This window comes from Trifolium pratense, linkage group LG3 (genome assembly GCF_020283565.1).
Source record: "Trifolium pratense cultivar HEN17-A07 linkage group LG3, ARS_RC_1.1, whole genome shotgun sequence".
NCBI lineage: Eukaryota > Viridiplantae > Streptophyta > Magnoliopsida > Fabales > Fabaceae > Trifolium > Trifolium pratense.
In genome coordinates, this window is record NC_060061.1 from 53,687,584 (window position 1) to 53,705,947 (window position 18,364).

At 31.3% G+C, this 18,364-nt stretch overlaps 4 protein-coding genes across 11 annotated transcripts; 3 read left to right on the forward strand and 1 right to left on the reverse strand.

The window, feature by feature from the left end:
- The first annotated feature begins 582 nt into the window (after positions 1-582).
- LOC123917879 (derlin-1.1-like) lies at positions 583-3,549 on the forward strand. The gene is made up of 7 exons (XM_045969759.1): positions 583-876; positions 1,025-1,160; positions 1,826-1,899; positions 2,210-2,303; positions 2,441-2,569; positions 2,745-2,905; positions 3,112-3,549. Exons 1-7 carry the CDS (start codon positions 860-862, stop codon positions 3,344-3,346), a joined length of 846 nt encoding a protein of 281 aa, XP_045825715.1. The 5' UTR covers positions 583-859; the 3' UTR covers positions 3,347-3,549.
- A 3,145-nt stretch (positions 3,550-6,694) lies between these two features.
- Positions 6,695-10,323, forward strand: LOC123917362. 8 transcript variants are annotated; one of them, XM_045969063.1, is made up of 7 exons: positions 6,695-7,117; positions 7,205-7,759; positions 8,689-8,816; positions 8,913-9,059; positions 9,164-9,255; positions 9,687-9,974; positions 10,074-10,323. In XM_045969063.1, the coding sequence occupies exons 3-6, from the start codon at positions 8,693-8,695 to the stop codon at positions 9,954-9,956; spliced, it is 633 nt and encodes a 210-aa protein (XP_045825019.1). In that variant the 5' UTR covers positions 6,695-7,117; positions 7,205-7,759; positions 8,689-8,692; the 3' UTR covers positions 9,957-9,974; positions 10,074-10,323. The 8 variants fall into 8 exon arrangements, with proteins under 8 accessions (XP_045825019.1, XP_045825017.1, XP_045825018.1 ...); XM_045969059.1 differs by having other exon boundaries at positions 6,712-7,117; positions 9,687-9,969; XM_045969058.1 differs by having other exon boundaries at positions 6,712-7,117; positions 7,710-7,759.
- Positions 10,324-12,842: 2,519 nt separating this feature from the next.
- Positions 12,843-14,682, reverse strand: LOC123917068. Its single transcript, XM_045968688.1, has 2 exons — positions 14,564-14,682; positions 12,843-14,240 (listed from the first exon to the last, which is right to left on the reverse strand). Exons 1-2 carry the CDS (start codon positions 14,650-14,652, stop codon positions 12,992-12,994), a joined length of 1,338 nt encoding a protein of 445 aa, XP_045824644.1. The 5' UTR covers positions 14,653-14,682; the 3' UTR covers positions 12,843-12,991.
- Positions 14,683-17,101: 2,419 nt separating this feature from the next.
- On the forward strand, positions 17,102-18,265 carry LOC123915414 (putative B3 domain-containing protein At3g49610). Its single transcript, XM_045966528.1, has one exon. It carries the CDS (start codon positions 17,102-17,104, stop codon positions 18,263-18,265), a length of 1,164 nt encoding a protein of 387 aa, XP_045822484.1.
- The last annotated feature ends 99 nt before the right edge of the window (positions 18,266-18,364 follow it).

An 18,364-nucleotide genomic window follows, 5' to 3' on the forward strand; every position in this document is an offset into this window, starting at 1 on the left:
ATTAAACTTCAACTATTATTTTTCTAGGGCCGGTCTCGAGATTTTAAAGGCTCGGGACAAATAATAAAAATGGACTCTAATAAAAAATATAATATTTTTATTACAAAGAACATTATATATTTAAATTATAATAAGTATCAATAATATCAAAAATAATTATTTATTAGTGTAACTAACATAAAAGAAGATCATTCCAAAACGTTGAAATATCATTTCGTAAAAAGAAATATTTTTTAAAATAATTTATATAATGTTCTGTATAAATGAACATAATCATATATTATTAAAATTCTCTAGATTTTGTTATAAATTAAATAAATTTTTTAATTGTCATTTATTTATTGAGACCAACCTTATTTGATGGTGTAGTGGGTTAATCCCACACCATTTTTTTAATGTTGCAAATTTGTTAAAAAAATAAGAAAACAAAATGTTACCAACCCAACTCAAAAACGAGTAAATTGATCCGACCCGATCCAACAAGAACCAATCCAAAAATCTCTTTGTGGTTCAAAATTTCCAAAATGGAACTAGAGAGAGGACACAACTAATTGACGGAGAAAGAGTAGTGGCAAACAATATTGGAGTGGTATTTGGTGTTAGAATATTTCAAAGTCAACAAGTCAATTCCTATGCTGCCAAGCAAGAAAAAACATACTACTGGATTAGTATTGTTTGTATTGGAGTGTCATTTGGTGTTAGACTTTTGAATGCATATATAATAATCTCTTCTTTCATAATTGCTACTATGATAATTTTTCTTCTTTGGAATTTCCATTATATAATTTAAACTTATCTTCCTTTCTTTGTGCTTCATGTTCTAATCACTTTTCACTACTAACACCTATTTCCTTCAACAATGTCTACACCAGCAGAGTATTCTCTTTCTTACTATCTTATTAGTTTTTGTCTTATATAACTATATGATATTTGCTTGATCTGTTTGTACCATATAATATCTTATGATTATGAATTAATTTCTATAAGTTTTATTACACTAATTATTAATGAAATTAAACTTCAGATACTACCATTCTCTACCTCCTGTGAGCAAAACTTTTGGGGTGGCATGTTTGATGACCACAGCTGCATATTATCTGAATTTTTATGATGCAAAGAACATAGCACTGTTGTATGGCTTAGTGTTTAAACGATTTCAGGTTCGTAATCCAAAAACTTTAATCATCCGTAACCTAGGAAGCACCGACACTCCTCAGATTATGCGTGTCCGTGTCGGACACGTGTCTGTGTCCGTGTCATGTCCGGTGTTCGTGTCTATGTCTGTGCTTCATAGTTCGTAACTATTGATATTTAAAAGCTTGTTTGAAAAGGGCTTATTTAAGTTCTATATCATGGTACATGGTAGGAAATGAATTTCCTATGGTTTTTTTTTTTTTTTTTTTTATAAGATGGATTTCCTATGGTTAACAGTGACCACATGAATATCTCAGCCCAGCTATTTTTTGATCAATAATTTAAAATATATTTTTTTAATCGTACGACATTTAAAACACAAACCATATGATTTAGGATTCCTTGACTGTAGGAAATCCTGATCCATATTAGTGTTTATATACCATCGTAAATAAACGATGAATGTTCATAAGTTATTTTCTGCTTATTATATAAACTTCTGGAATAACTAATAAGTGTTTGATTTAACTATTTTGTTAAAAATAAAATTGGAGAATGAAAAACTTATAACTGTTAATTAAAGTGACACTAGCTAATTGTGTTTTTAGATTTAAACTCTCATCACATAAATCTATAATGTCAAAATCTTACCATTCTAATGTCATATGTTTGTTTATACGATCTTTTGCAGGTTTGGAGGCTTATCACAAATTTCTTCTTTCTTGGACCGTTTTCATTTCCATTTGCATTTCGTCTCATAATGATGTAAATAGCTTATGTAACTTATTACATCATGCAGTAATTTTGTGAAATAATTATCATGCCTATGTTACATCCTCTTTAGTCCATGAGAATACTAAATTTTTCCGATTGGCTTGCGAAGACTGGAGCACCCTCCATTGATATATACTTTGAAGATTTGAAATAGTTGTCCTCCTTAACCCAGCCTTATGTTGTTGGCCGATGTTGTGGGCATTGCTCGTCCGCGAGCTTAGTTTTTTCTTGTTCCTAATTTTTTTTCCATCTTATTAAAAAATGAGAGTACTAAATTTTTTCTAAATATGATGATTTACAGAGCAAGATATGGTGTTGCATTGGAAAGAGGGCCATTTGACAAGAGAACTGCAGATTATGTCTGGATGCTGATATTTGGTGCACTTTCACTTCTGGTATGCATGAACAAATTCAATATCATAGACCAATTTAGTAGTATTACATTTTGCCAAATATTGAGTAGTCAATTTGTGTCGCCTCATAACCATAACCAAACACACATTTATTGATTTATGTGTCATCTTGCTCTTAGGTGATGGCTACTGTACCATATTTATGGTCTCCATTCATGGGAGTATCTTTAGTTTTCATGATTGTCTATGTTTGGAGCCGTGAATTTCCAAATGCAAGAATCAACATTTATGGCTTGGTAACATTGAAGGTATGATAAATATTTCCAATGACTCCAATTTTGCTAATGCTACTTCTTCTTTTGTTTTGAGAATGAGCCATTTCACGCCTCACCTCACCTAGTCTTATTAGTAAAAACTTGTTTCCGTCAGGGTTCAAACTCGGGTACTCCTAATCAGATTTGATAAACCCTTTTGGTTGTGCAGGGTTTTTACCTCCCATGGGCAATGCTAGCTTTGGATTTGATATTTGGAAATCCCTTAAAGCCAGACATTCTAGGGATGGTTGCAGGACACTTATATTACTTCTTAACAGTGCTTCATCCTCTTGCTGGTGGAAAGTTCAAGTTCAATACTCCTCTCTTGGTGTATCCTTTTCTTTATCAACTTGCTTTAGTCACAATCATCATATCAAATTTCTCTCATTTTTTGTTGTCAACACTTACCATATTATACTCGATTGAGATAACTAACTATGGCGACGACTCATCGCAGGAAAACTACTTCTCCATCTTTTAGTATACCAAATTGCATAACTAAAATATCTTATATAATCCTTAATTATGTAAAATAGTCACAAAGTAGTGGCATATTGGGGAGAGGGTAACCAAATGAATTCTCCAGTGCAATCTAATCCATCAGCTGGAATTGTATTCAGAGGAAGAAGCAATCGTCTTGGTGGAGCTCAATCAACAACGGTAAGACGAACTCCACAAGAAACAAGTGAGGGTGCTAATTCTTCCCCTCAGCAGCAAAATCAGGGTGGTGGAATTGCTTTTCAAGGAAGAAGTTATCGTTTAAATGGATGAGATTATATGTTAATTTGTCTTAATCAATGTTTTAAAAACTAAATTGAATCCGACGGTTTAACAAGTTGAACTGAGAAAAGTACGGTTTACAATTTGGTTATTTGGACGGTTCAATTATGTTTCATCTTGTTTCGAACAGTTTAAAGCAGTTGAATTATAACACCAAAGTTTCATCGGCTCAAATGTCCGATTAAGTTTTCGAAGCATTGGTCTATAGTTTTATCTTAGTCATTTAATATATTACATTATGTCTCCAAAACTACAAATAATAAATGTTATGATATAGAAAACCATTTCAATAATAGAGGGTGATGTTCTTAACACTTACTGGAGCATGAATTTAGTTCTAATTTAGTTTATACTTTTTCTTCCCGCATTTTACCTTTTAAATATTGCATATGATAATTAAATTCATTATCGCGGCTAAACCCTTTTTGAATAATGTAAAATCGAGTTGAGCAAGACTTGTGACTTCAATTTATTGGGCTATGTTGCATGATTATATTAAGTCATATGATATCAAAACTAAAAAGTGAAAACAATTGTTTTGGATTTGTATAGATCGGACGTTATCCGAATTAAACATTAATATATTTGCATCAAATATTTTTGTTGTCCATAAATATATTTTTGCAACAATCGTATATTTAAATCAATTTTTTTTTTATTCTTTAATCTTTTATAACAAACTTGAACAATTTGATGAACAAACAAAAGAGTAAATCTTTTGTTGACAGCCGGAAAAAAAGATGGCCAACTCACAAAAGATTTGATGCATTCCAAAAATAATAAATGTTTAACGTGAAAACCTTTCTTGCGATAAAAGAGTAATAAGATTGATTTGAACACAGGCATCATGTCGCACAACTCGAAAAACAATTCAACGTCACACACGTTGTTCTCTGTGATGATCTTATCATTGAAGTCTTATCATTCCTTAAAGTCAAATCTCTTATGAGATTGAAATGTGTCTCCAAGTTTTGGAACACACTCATCTCCGATTCCACATTCGTCAAATTACACCTTCAACGATCCCAAAAAACCAAACACGTAGCACTAATCTCCTACATGGAAGAACATGACGGTGTTGTAACTGTCCCACTCAATGATTTAATAGAGAATCCGTCAATCATGATCCCCAGAAACCCTTACAACATGTTGGAGATGAATGATCCTACAGAAATCGTTGGTTCATGCAATGGATTGTTCTGTTTGATTTGTTCTTCTTCTTTTTCTTCAGCAATTGAACCTAGAAAAGAGTGGTTCCATACCCAGTCACCAAGACAATATCTAAACCATTAGGAACTGGACCTTCCGAGCGTAGCATATTCAGATACATATTTGGGTATTATAATTCAACTAGAACTTATAAGGTGGTTGCCACGAATATTTAAACTTGGCCAAGAATTATGTTGAAATTTTGGCTTCCATTTGTTGAAAGTAAGTTTCTTTATGTTGATTTACTTGTTCCAATTTATTTAAACTCTTGCATTTTGTTTTGAAATCCATGACATTTCATATTAATTGGATTGCAAGTAATTTTTTATGTTGACTTAAATTGCATGTGATTGTGATATAACCATCATTCTGTAAATTTTTCTAAGACTAGTATTTTGCATGCTGTGATGACTACATTTCACACAGTGGCTTGCTTCTCAAACACATCAGATCATCAGCTATTACAGTTTAAGTTTTTTTTTTTTAATAAGTGCTTCTATTTGTTGTCTAAACAGCTTATGTTTTGTTCGTGGAAGTTTATATCTTGAATAAATTTATTGCATCTAATTAAATTGAACACTTCTAACTGGCTAATGTTGTTAAAAAACATGGCACATATGCAAGGCACCAACAGTGTTATGATTGAATATAGAGTGATTCTGTTACCATGTTTATTTACTAATCCTATTAGAATGTTTAGAACTGTTAGCATTGACTACATGAATGTTTACTGATAATATAGTTGATTTGCATACTCAGATTTAGGGACCAGTTTCTGAATGAGAGGTTGGGGTGGAAGTGGTGGAGCTTATCGCCTTTTGGTGCGAGGAACTGCAGGGTGGTAGCCGGAAATGAATTGAGAAAGATGGTGGTAGCTCAATGATCAGAAAACGAGCAAAAGAAACACAGTAAAAAGCTTGTAAGGTAGTTCAAGAAGGTGGATCTTCTTACCACAATCTCACTAACCTTGTTCAATCACTCAAGCAGATTAGTCTTGATAGGGTACTTCAGGCTAATTAATGTTAATGCTTATGTAATGTTGGTAATTGGTGAAGTATTTGTACAAGTTTTTGTAATATGGTTTATGCAGGAAAACTTAACTATGTTGAACTTTTCTAATTTGATGTGAAATCTGTTCCTATGAAAGTTTTATTTTAGACAATTCTCATCAGCTGTTAATTATCATGCAGAACATCTCCTCTGCTATGGGGCTTTCCCAATTTGTGACACACATAACAAAGAACTTGAAAATTGATAAAGCATTTTTCAGCTTCAATTTTGAGTAAAATTATTAAGTTAGAGAAATAATATATAGAAAAAACAAGGCATAAGGGGCACCATGATTCCATAAGGGAGTAAGATATTTTCACTCTATTGATACAACATAAAATATATCTCTTGAAATAAGCGTTGAATGCATTATCTCAAGTCTCAAGGTAAGTCATAATTCACTAGAATAAGCAAAACTAAAGATTAATTAATAAGCGTTGAATGCATTCTCTCAAGTCTCATGTTTCCTTGGTTTACCTTGTAGCATTTTAAAACCCAAGTACTTTTCGAATCTATCTGTGGCCTGAATTTGAGTTGTTGTAGCAATAGTCACGGTTACTACGACAAACGCCTGCAGATGTACAAAATTTGGATTTACCGAGGCTGACTTTAAGACCAGATGCAGCACAAAAACGATCGAATACCTCCTTAACAGTGCAGGCTTGAGACGCCGTAGCTTTCGCAAAGAGCAACACGTCGTCTGCAAAGAACAAATGAGAGAGTTTATTTCCTTCTTTGAAAATCTGTATAGGATTCCAAGTGCCGTCACTAACATAATTTGAAATCATAGCACCAAGGTGTTCCATACAAAGAACAAACAAATACGGGGACATATTAATGACTGAACATTTATAAATTAATTAAATATTTTTTAACTATTCATTTTTTTATAAGACAATTCATTTTTCTTTTAACTAAAAGAATTATCATTTTTCAAAAAAAAAAAGAATTATCAATTTATAACAAAAAAATTCAAACCCAATAATGTAGTGACACGTATCATTACTTAAATAAAATAAAAAACATAAAAACTTGTAAAATATATATTAAATAAAAAAATTGATTTTTTTTTTTTTTTTTAAACAAAACATCAAATTCAAATCCCTAGAACACTACGGAGGCAGAACTGCTTTTTCTTCTTCCTTCTTCCCTTTTCTGAACCTTTTCCCAACAATACCACCACCAAACCTTAACATGGTTGTCAAGACGATGAAACCGCGACCATGGCCACCACCAATTTCAATAAAGTACGAGGTTAAACTACCACTTGTCAAAACACATTCGCCGTTCAAATTAGATGGAAAGGTCATAAACTTGCCCTTAGTTCTCTCCGTCGTAACGCCGCTGTCAGAAATTTCACCGGTGAAAGTCATCCTCGCCGTGCTGACCAAAGATGAAAACGATGTCGTTTTGTGGGATCGAGAGTTTCATAGCTTTGTTAATGTTTCTGCTAATAAAGATAATTCTTTTCATCCTTGGGAGATTGCTTTCACCGTTTTTAATGTATTTTTCTTCGACCCATTTTGTTTAATTTCTTTGTTGAATGTTTTAGTCTGTGAAAAATTGATTTTTTGTTTTGGTTCGGAATAGCGATTCAGGAAGAACAACACAGTGTGTTTCCCTGCGTTTTCCTATTGTGTTTTGCAACAAGGATCTGATTTCTCAAATTGGGCCTGGGCCTAACAACTTGGTTGAACTGCATTTTGGGCTTCCTTTCATTTCCTATCAGTCTTATGTTTTGTTTTTTTGTTGCTAGATTACCCCCATTAGTTACTATAGTATAGTTAATCATTTGTATTTCAAACTCAAATTGGTAAGTTTCCCAATTTTGAGTTTGAGGGGGATGTTAAGATAGTTAGAGTTTTTTTGGTGTTAGTTAATTAGTTAGAAGTTAGTTATAGTTGGTTACTCAATTAGTTAGTTAATTGGGTCCTATAAATAGAACACTAATTGTGTATGATTCTTGATAGTTACCTTCACATCTTCCTTGTTTAGTATTCTTCTTTTTCTTTGTGGCCATATCAACGTTCTTGTTTTTAATTTCTAATCAAGTAAACCCTCAATTGACTGTGCAACTTACTGCTTCACTGATCAGAGGTTCTTGTTAGTGTTGTAAAAACCTTCATTCTACACTGTGCTACTCAGGTATGTAATCTTTACCTTCACTTCTTCCTTGATTACTGTTATTCTTTTTCTTTTTTTGCCATATCATTGTTCTTGCAAGAAATCTAATAATTTGTTACAGACACATGCACACATTGCTTTCATGGAAACTACCTCTTGAGCTTTTCCATTCTGATTCATCCACATTTTTTTTAAGAAGTAAAATAAGCCAAAAAAATTGGACTGGCACCCATACGCCTTAATAATACTAGATAGGACTTTTTAGGTGTTGCAATAATTCGATAGAGTTCTTTGCATATTATCTCTTATGCAGATTATGATGTTCTTTGCATATTATCTCTTATGCAGATGATGATGTTCTTTGCATAATATTCTATTTCTAAATTCTAAATTGGACTGGCACCAATTCACCTTAGTAATACTAGACATGACTTTTTAGGTGTTGCAATAATTTGATAGAGTAGTTCTTAATAATTTTCTAGTTCTTAATAATTTGATATAGTTATTAGTTACATAGTATCTCTAGTATAATAACAGAATGTTTCAGTATGTAGAGTTCTCATGATATTTGATATGCACTACTTGTCTTTATTTGATTATTATGCTTTTCATTCAACTTTTCAGAATTTGTCACTTTACGGTTCTGTTTACAAACATTGTCAGTCAATAGAGACAAAGAAACAAAACTAGGAGCACAAAATTAAAAACCTTAAAATCAACATTTAAAGATAACTCATGTTTCACCAAAAAGTCAACAAATGAAGATAACTCATGCACTTCATAGGACTATGTAGGAGTGCTTGATTTACCAAGTTTTTCTTCATTGTGCTATGTGTTCTTAACCTTTATTATACAATGAATTTGTGATTTTAGGACTATAGAGTTGTGGTTAATTAGTGTTAACATGAATAAGTGTTATAAACATTGATGAAAAAAAATGTGCTTTTTAGGAGAATGGCTTTTTTGGAGAACAAGCTTCAGTCTGTCAATGAGCGTTCCTTTTTCCTTGCTATATATGATAACCAAGGTTATATGGAACAGTTTAGAGCCCTATGTGTTCGCTATGGCGGTCATACTGGTTAGTTTTTTTTTTTTTTTTTTTTTTTGTGAAGTTTAATTTAATTATTTTTTATTAGTTTATTTACTGCTATAACATATTCTCTTGCATATACAGTTACTCCATGCCCGGATATTGAGATGGCACTTCAATTTGATGCACAAGAGATCAATTACATATTCATTGATTCTACGCTAGCTAAGCTCGATGGATGTAACTTTATGAAGCTTGCTGAAGCAAAATATCCGAAAGCTCACATTTTTGGTATATATACATATATACTTTTGTATTAATCTTTTTTTTTTTTTTAAATTAATATTTTATAAATTCTCTGTTTTAACTAAATTTTCTTTTGTATTAATCATAAGTTACATGCGTAAATGTCAATGAAGATGAATTTCTTAAGATGCAAAAGGAGGGTAATAGTGATCATCACACTTTTCTGAGATGGCTTGATGTGGTATGTTTCTATTTTTTCTTAATCAATAGAAATATAAATTTCATTTTTGACTCAATAATACTTACTTTTTGAACAAAGAACATGACTCTTTTTTCAAGAGATTCAAAGGGACTTAACAAAAAATATTTGAATAAACCTCAATTTGAAACTTAAACTATCATTCTCTCACTGATTTGGGGCCTGAATTATAAAAATATATTAGTTTTTAAACTATCATTAATATAATCCATCAAATTAGTGCCTCAATTGCTTTCAAAATTAAGAGAAAACAATAATGATTCAAGGACTAAGTTGATGGATTGAAGATAGTTTATGGACTATTTATTAGTATATTTCTATAGTATAGAGACCAAAATAATATAGTTTATTCAAAATATTTTCATTCTATTTATATTATGATTAGATTATTTATATAAACTTTTAATTCACAGAGAGATTATGATGCTACTGAAATGGAAGCATTTGAAGATGTTCCCCCTGGAACTAAGATATTTTCTGATGTATTCAAGCCTGTTAGAACTCAAAAGCGGACATATTTTATGCCAGGTGATGGTATGGATCAAATAGCACGTCTAGCATCTTTTAAGAATCCTAAATGTGATGATTCTAAACTTACTGGTGTTTCCACTGAACTTTTTCTTGGATTACCTGAGAAAGACTCCAATGATAATAGCAATAAGAGAAAGAGGAAACAAAGATAAATAGTGCATATATGTAAGGTAGCATGTAAACTCATTTTATTTAATATTGACTTCACTTTTATATTTCAATTTAAGTTTTTGAGATAGATATTTAATTATTTTTTGTTGTTGTTGCAGATGCAGAATATATGGAAATTTGCTGAGAAATCCTTCCTTGATGGACATAAATAATGTTGAAAAGTTTTACAATTTTTATGTATCATTACATTAACATCCTGCACATTACATCCTGCACATTACATTCAGAAACCAAATTGTTGTGAATGTTCATCCAAAATAGTACTAGCTACTGCAGCTACTGCTCTCATTGACACATTTGTTTGTTTGAAATTAAATACAAGGACAAATGTATTCAATGGTTCTCTTATTCTGTTTTGTGATGGTCTGTGTATTTTAATTGTTTAATTAAGTATGAACTTGATGCCTTTTTCTATAGCATGTTGTCATGTTCTAGGTTCTTAAATTATGATAATATACTAAATTTGTTGCCATCAACGTATGTATGTACATGATGTGCTAATATTGATGTTGCGAAATTGTAAGAAAATTGGTACCAAATCTGTGTTGTAGATGCCAAGAACATGCATGACAACTCTGAGTTTGTGATGGTCAAACATGCATGGTTTTGATCAGATATCAAGATGTTTGGCTTTTGATGTCTAGCATAGCATAGCATCAACATTATTGATTGTAATGTAAGTTGAAGCTCTCATTTATGGCTTGTAATTGATTATGAATTTCATTGTAATGAGATGTAGTTAACCTTAGATTACAAGCATTAACACTAAGGTAAGATTACCAAATTTGAAGAAACAAAAGCTAAGAGATGTACAAAGTATCAATCAACTCACACATGAATAGAAAAATGGAGCATGCACTAGATAGATAGTTGGTTACACCATGGCAAACGTAGGTATGCGATCAGAGACAAAAGCAGTGTCAAAGGTGGTTGACTGAATGTAGGGACGGCAACAACATTTGTGTTGGAGATTTTTGTTTCAAATAGGTAGAGAGGGCTGAACCTTATTTAATCGTAAAATTATAGTATAGTATAGTATAGTATATAATAATTGTTGACAAAAATGTTATCTACAAACTCTCTCGCAACACAATCACCCAAACCAATCAAGTACTAAGACTTCATTTTTTTTCTTCTTTAAATTTATGAAATAAATGATGTATTTGTTGGGTTTCAAGTGGTTAATTCTCACATCGACTATGTATGGGAAAAATATTAGATTTATAAGAGAGATGACACATTAACTTAATACCTTAAGGTTTTGGGTGGAGATGTGGCGTCTCCCTCTCTTGTAGTGGCACCATTGTTTTCTCCCGAGCTTCCCAACACTATTATATAAAGGCCCAGCCTTTACCGGGTGCAGGATGAACGACGACATTGCGCCTCAAAATTTTGGGGCCTCAACTCAAAATTTTAAGATCCTATAATAATAGTTATATATTATTACTCCTTTGTTTTTTTAAGTGTCCATTTACATCAGCTTTAACGTTCTTATTTATTTGTCAATTTGGTGTTTTAAAGGTACGATTTATCGATTATACCCATTGTCAATTACTCTTATATTTTTCAATCAAACTAATTAATGCTATATATTTGAAAAACATATTAATTTTTTTTTTTTTTGTAAAAAAAGCATATTAAATTTTGTTTTTTTATATATAATATATTAAATTTATTGGAAAGAGAAAGTGTGCGCAAAAAATAGAAATTTATTGGTGGATTAAAATTAGGGTATAATAGGAAGATAAGGTGCAAAAATACACTTTCTTAATTTTGTGTTATTATTATAAATGGACACTTAAAAAAATGGAGGGAGTAATATTTATAAAATGTCATATGTACTCATAGATTAATTTTGAGGTCCTATAATAATAGTTATATATTATCAATGTTCATAAAATTTCACATGTTTAGTAAAAAAAAAATAATCGTAATCAAGTAAAAAATAATAATATAATTACATGTTTCTTGGTTAGAAATTTTCTCTCATCTCAACTGAATTTTCTCTATACGCATGAGCCATAAAATCGAACATGTGATCACATATTTAAGGAAACCAAAACTCTTATCTTGTAGACCATTCATTATTGATGTTTCTTATGTTACTTAATTTAAATAGAGGACGATTCTTTTTAATTTTTTAACATTTTTTTAATTAAGGATCTATTTTTAATATTTAAACCGGACCTCCAAATAGCCAGGACCGACCCTAATTATATATAATAAACTAAATACATTAATTATTCAATAAATTTATAAAATAGATTTTTAGTTATAATTGTAACTGGGAGAAGTTTCATATACTCATTACTCGTGTATAAAATGGTATCGGGGAGACATAGGTTCTGTTTGGTAAAAAAAATAGCAGATAGCTGATAAGCTAGCTTATAGTTGATGAGGTTATAGCGGTTATCTTATAGTAAATAAGCTAGCTTATTGAATTTGTAGTGTTTAGTAAAATAACTAGCTTATAAGTATGAAATGACATAAAAAATATATATTTAATTAATATTTAATTTTTTTCAAGTAAGATGATATGAGTAAAATTGGAAGAAAATATGATAAATTATAAGTTATAAGCTAGTAAAATAAAGTATAAACTTTGTTTTTAAAAATTTGTTACCAAATAGAATTTATAGGGTAAAAGCTACAGGCTATAAGCCTTATCGGCCTTCCCAAATAGAACTATAATAAACACACAAAACTCAAAAATATTCACAAACACACGTAACAGAAAGAGAACAAAGGAAAGACTCTATTGATACAACATAAAATATATCTCTTGAAACAGGCGTTGAATGCATTCTCTCAAGTCTCAAGGTAAGTCATAATTCACTAGAATAAGCAAAACTAAAGATTAATTAATATTAATAAAGTCTAACAAAGCAATTTAAAATATATTAATAAAAGTCTAACAAAGCAACTATATATAAATAAATAATTGTTTTTAATTTCAGCTAAGAGAAATATAAATAGTACTACTAGGCTACTACATATAGTACCAAGAAACTTATAGCTATATCATAGTATGTGGCAATGTAATTAGAGTTTTAGTGTAAAGCCATACTTCAAAATCGCCCATGTCAATGTCCCCAATCTTTGTCAATTGTCCGGTCTCCATGTTGTAACCAAAATGCATTTTTTGATAGTTTACCTTTTCATAGTTTGAAGATACCTTTTCATTTGGAAGTACATATACTTGAAAGATAATTTGATCGTTGATCCATAAACGAAATATGAGAGATGAATAAACCTTACAACCACAAATAGCCACAAAATCAAAAGGTCCCGTGTCATGATAAAGAGACAATTTTCCTGAATCAAAATTTAAAATGTAGATTTGAAATGTTGTACCAAACTCATTATCAGACTCGTCGATGCAAGAAATACGATCTCCTCCCATTAATAAATATCTGTGATTCAGAATCTCATATGAAAGTTGACATTCTGGTACAATATGTTCTTTATCAACATCAATCAAAAACACTACCTTTTTTGTTATCCAATAAAGATCACCACCACCACTACTATAAAGTAATTGACATCTAAAATGTTGTTGAAAGTGAGCTTCTTTTCTGAATATCTCTTTCCATGTATTATTATCTTTTCCAATTCTTAGAACATACAATACATGCCAAAATACACCTAAAACCTCAATGCAATCTGCAAGGAAAAGTTTGAATTTTCCAGTTCTAGGAACACGTGTTATAGCACCTTGATACCTAAATATCGGAGGTCGTTCAGTAATGGGATAAAAAGGAAGTCTAAGCCACCACTTGAGGAGGGGGTTCACCAAAAACATTTGTTTACAACTATAATTCTCAAGCAACAACATACCATCACAAGTACCGATTATACGTCCCATTCTTTCAGGTGTTCCCAAATTAGTCCTTTCAAATTGGCCACTTACATAATCTTTAAATTCCAAGAAATAACTAGGGCCTAGTGTGCGATTTTCAACGTAAAGACCAATTTTAGAAGAATGTGCACTGCCGCGGCGGCGGCTTTCATATGCTTCAATAAAACGGGAGCTGCCAATAGTTTCAGCCCAAGACTTGCATACATACCTTATAGAATTAAGCAGACAGTTAATAGGAACAAAAGTAAAGATATGAAACCTCAAGTCTTCAAGGAGAAGTGGATTTGTAATCACTTCATCACAACTCTTAGTACCATTTGAGTAGTTTTGGTTCTTATTCTTCTTCTTAGCATGATGATGTGAGTTAGAATCTGAATCATAGCAAATCAACTTCCTTCTTGATTCACTGCATATAGTATAATTGCAACAAACACATTAATTAGTTAATTAAATCATCAATTATATATAGATTTTGTTTTTTATTGTAACCACTTTTTAGTCTTATAATTAAATCACAAAAAACTACATACTTTTAGTCTCTTATATATTAAAGATGAAAATTACTCCATAAACAAACACTTATTCCAATTTAATTAACAAAGTACATGAAAATCTGTAAATTTTATCCTAGTAGTAGAAAGAAACTAAATATTTGAGACTCATCCATATATATAAGATAATTATTAAGAACACTAAAGGAGAGGAGAGTATTGAATAGGTGATAGATACCTAAAGAGGCTCCCATGATCAACCTGCTCCTCCGTACTTGCTATCTCCTTCATCTTCTCTTTCCTTTTGCTTCCCATATTTTTAGTCATATATAATAATCACCTCTTTCTTTTGTTGAGTTTGTTTTTATAATGACTTTTAACTTAACTATCCACAAATTTTTCAAAGTTTGTTATACTCTACATAGATATAGAAATCTTTTATATAAAAAACAGGATTATTTATAATTTTGGTGGACTTTTATTATGTGCACGTGATTATCTACTTTTAATTTAATATAACAAATTTAATTTTTTTTATGAGATATATAACAAATTTAATTTATTTATTTTTTAAAAAAAAAAAATTAATTACTACTAAATTTACTAATTTATTCTTATATATTTTAATAATTTTTTAAAGGATAAAATTGCCGAATTTGGGTTTTAGTCCCTATAAAAAAAAACTTCTCGTTTCGCCAAATTAAATCCATAGATTTTAGTCCTCATGAGATCTGTCAGCAAATTAAACCTTGACGTGGCTTTGGTTCCGTGATATGGCATGTGCCACGTTGGATCAAATTTGATCATGAAGAAGCCATGCCCAATATCTAGCACATCCATGTCTCGAGTTAGTTTCCAAAGAGCTTTTAACCGATCACGCATCGCCAAGAAGCCTATGGATTTACCTAGCAATTTGACGATGATGGCATGCTGCCAAGGGAACCAAAGATCCTTCAGGACACTATCATCGGCGTAACACTTCGGACGGCGTCTGTCACCATCCTCAAATTCAATCCTAAACAGTTTCTTACCGATGAGGTCCACTGTTTCACGTTTGGGAATAGGTTCTTGATTACCAAGAAGTTTGTCTCTAAAAGAACATTTCTTTTTGTTAGGTTCTGTAGTTTCCGGAGGCCTAGACGGTGCCGGAGTTGATTGGCCATGTGCAAGGCCAGTTTGCACAAACGGCATCATGCTAGAGCACAAACGGCGGCGTTGGGTGTATGAGATATCTTCAACCGCCTCTCTCCAATCATTAGTATGTTTGTTGAAATGTCTAAACAACACAAATTCAATACTGCTAAAATCGAAAACCATGAATCTATGAAAAAATTAACAACATCTAAGTTAATAGTATGAAACGACATGCCTACAAATAATGTGATATAATCAAGGTAACCGGAATGTCTACGCTTTTGAATCTGCACCGTTGACAAACTTAGTCACTATGTAAATCAGTAGTTGACTGAAATTGATCTATCAATTCAATCAAACACCACAACGAGATGAGAAATGTGTCTTGGACTCTACTCCAAAAGGAAACATTAAGGATGCAAAAAAGGAAATATTTTCTTAAACATCAAATATAAAATATTATTAAAGATCAACTTTCTAGCTTAACATGTGCCATAATCCCTATGACCCTTTATTATTTTTTTAGGGCCCGTTTGGTGCGCAGGATAGGATAGTGACAGGATATGATATACAACAGGATAGTGATAGGATAGGATATCAGCAGGATAACAGTTATCCTAAGTTATCCTATCCTGTGTTTGGTGCACACAGGATAACAAACATGATAACTATTATATCATATTTTTAATACATATTTGTTCATACCAATATGATAAGATACATAACATATTTAAATGACAAAATTACCCTCGTAAAACAATTGTTATTTGTTAAAAATTATATTGTAATACTTTGAATTTTATAAATAAAAATATAAATAAGTAATTGTACAAAAAGAAAAAGTAATCAAATAACTTTAAATTTTAAATACAAATCATGAGAAAATAAATAACTCAATTATACATGTTAGATAAGCTAATAAATATATGATATATGTAAATAATAAAACTACCATTGCAAAAGAATTATATTTAAGTTTTTATTAAATTTAAATTAATATTCTTATTTTGCAATTTTTTAATAATTATTTTAATTTAAAATATTGTAATTTTAGGAGAATTTTGATTTTTTAGATTATATAAATTACAAAATTACCCTTGTGAGAAAATAACATATATATTTAAAAATTAATTATTTTATTATTAATTTACTATCAAATTATTTTATTAATTTTCAATTTTTTATTTAAAATATATTTTATAGAATAAATCAACGATTTTTTTTTTCTTATCCTATCCTGCTGGTAACCCAGCTCAAATTCAGGATAAGGATTTTAACTAGAGAAACAGGATAGGATAAGCTTCAGGATTAACTTATCATATCTTGTTGTGTCACCAAACACTGGATTAAGACAGGATATGATATAGTTATCCTATCCTGTCTCTTATCCTGTGTACCAAACGGGTCCTTAGGGAATAACCTTTATTAGAAATTAATAGTAGAAAAAAGCGCCAATATTAATTAGATTTGAAATGAAATGAAATTGTTACCAAAAACAAAACCCTTGCATCGCACGCTACACAGTATAAGAAATAAAAGCCAAGAAAATAAACAAACCCTAATTCAACACAAGACGGCAAAAGAATAAGGAAGAAAATCCACAGGAGTGCTTCTACAATAGTTTCTGCTTTCAACTTGGAAAATGGAGGAAAGTGTTTTTGTTTCTAAAAAATTAAATGAACTTGATGGTGATGATTATTTGATGGTTGAAAAATTACTAAATTTGCGTTCTGAGTCTTTAGCTAATCAATTCAAAGATGATGTGTCTCGTGTTTTTCGTTCGAACAACAATGATTCTAGGTCTGTTTGTTGCAACAATGATTCTAGGTCGAAAATAAGAATCCAGCAACCAAAGACAAATGATTGTGGCAGTGGCAGTCTTAAGTTTTGTATGCTTGAATCAAAGAATCACGAGGTTGCTGCTTGTAGACGCGATGAGCGTGTTGGCAAAATGATTCTCAAGATAAGAACAAGTGATCTATCGGCAAGAGTTGATTTTGTTGGCAATGTTGGTACAAAGAATAATGAGGCGGCTTCCGAGAAAAGTTTGTCCGATGAGGGTTCGGAGAAGAAACACAATCATGAGGTTGTTGCTTGTAGGCACGATGAGAGTGTTGGGAAAAGGATTATCAAGATAAGAACAAATGATCGATCGCTGAGAGTTGATTTTGGCAATCTTGATCTAAAGAATCATGAGGCGGCTGCCGAGGAAACTTCATCCGATGAGGGTTCCAAGAAGGAGATGAAGAAAAGAAAAGCTACGGATGAAAGATCAAGCAAACCGTCAAAGAAACGCAAGAACCCCAAAAACAACAATAATGTTAATGACCAGATAGAAGAAGAGTACCCTGAGCTTCCATTGGCATTTAAAGAAAAGATTGAACAAATGGAAGGTAGTGAGGTGAAGTTGGTGATCCAGAAGAAACTAACCGCGAGTGACGTGACCAAAAGCAAAAGCCGCTTCTCCATTCCAATAAAGAAGATGATTAAAGATTGTAATTTTTTGAGACCAGAAGAGGAATCGTCTTTGGATTATGCGCGTCAAAAGAAAACAGATGGGAAGAAGCTTGATGGTATGTTAGTCTCCGTGTTGGATCCGAATCTTATACTCCACGATGGTATTTGCTTCAAGAAGTGGAAAATGGCGAAGAATAATGAGATTTACAATCTCACAAAAAAATGGAACCATCTTGTAGCAAAAAACTGTTTCAAAGAAAAGGAAAAGGTGCAACTCTGGTCTTTTAGAAGCCATAAAAAACTCTACTTTGCACTCGTCAAGCTCCAGCCAAGATCGATTAGTCAATGATGCGAGTACTTTCTCAGTATTTAGCCTTTTTTTTTGCTTATTACTTGCATTAGAATTGTAGTTATATATACTCAGATATTTTAAATAGTAGAAGAGTTT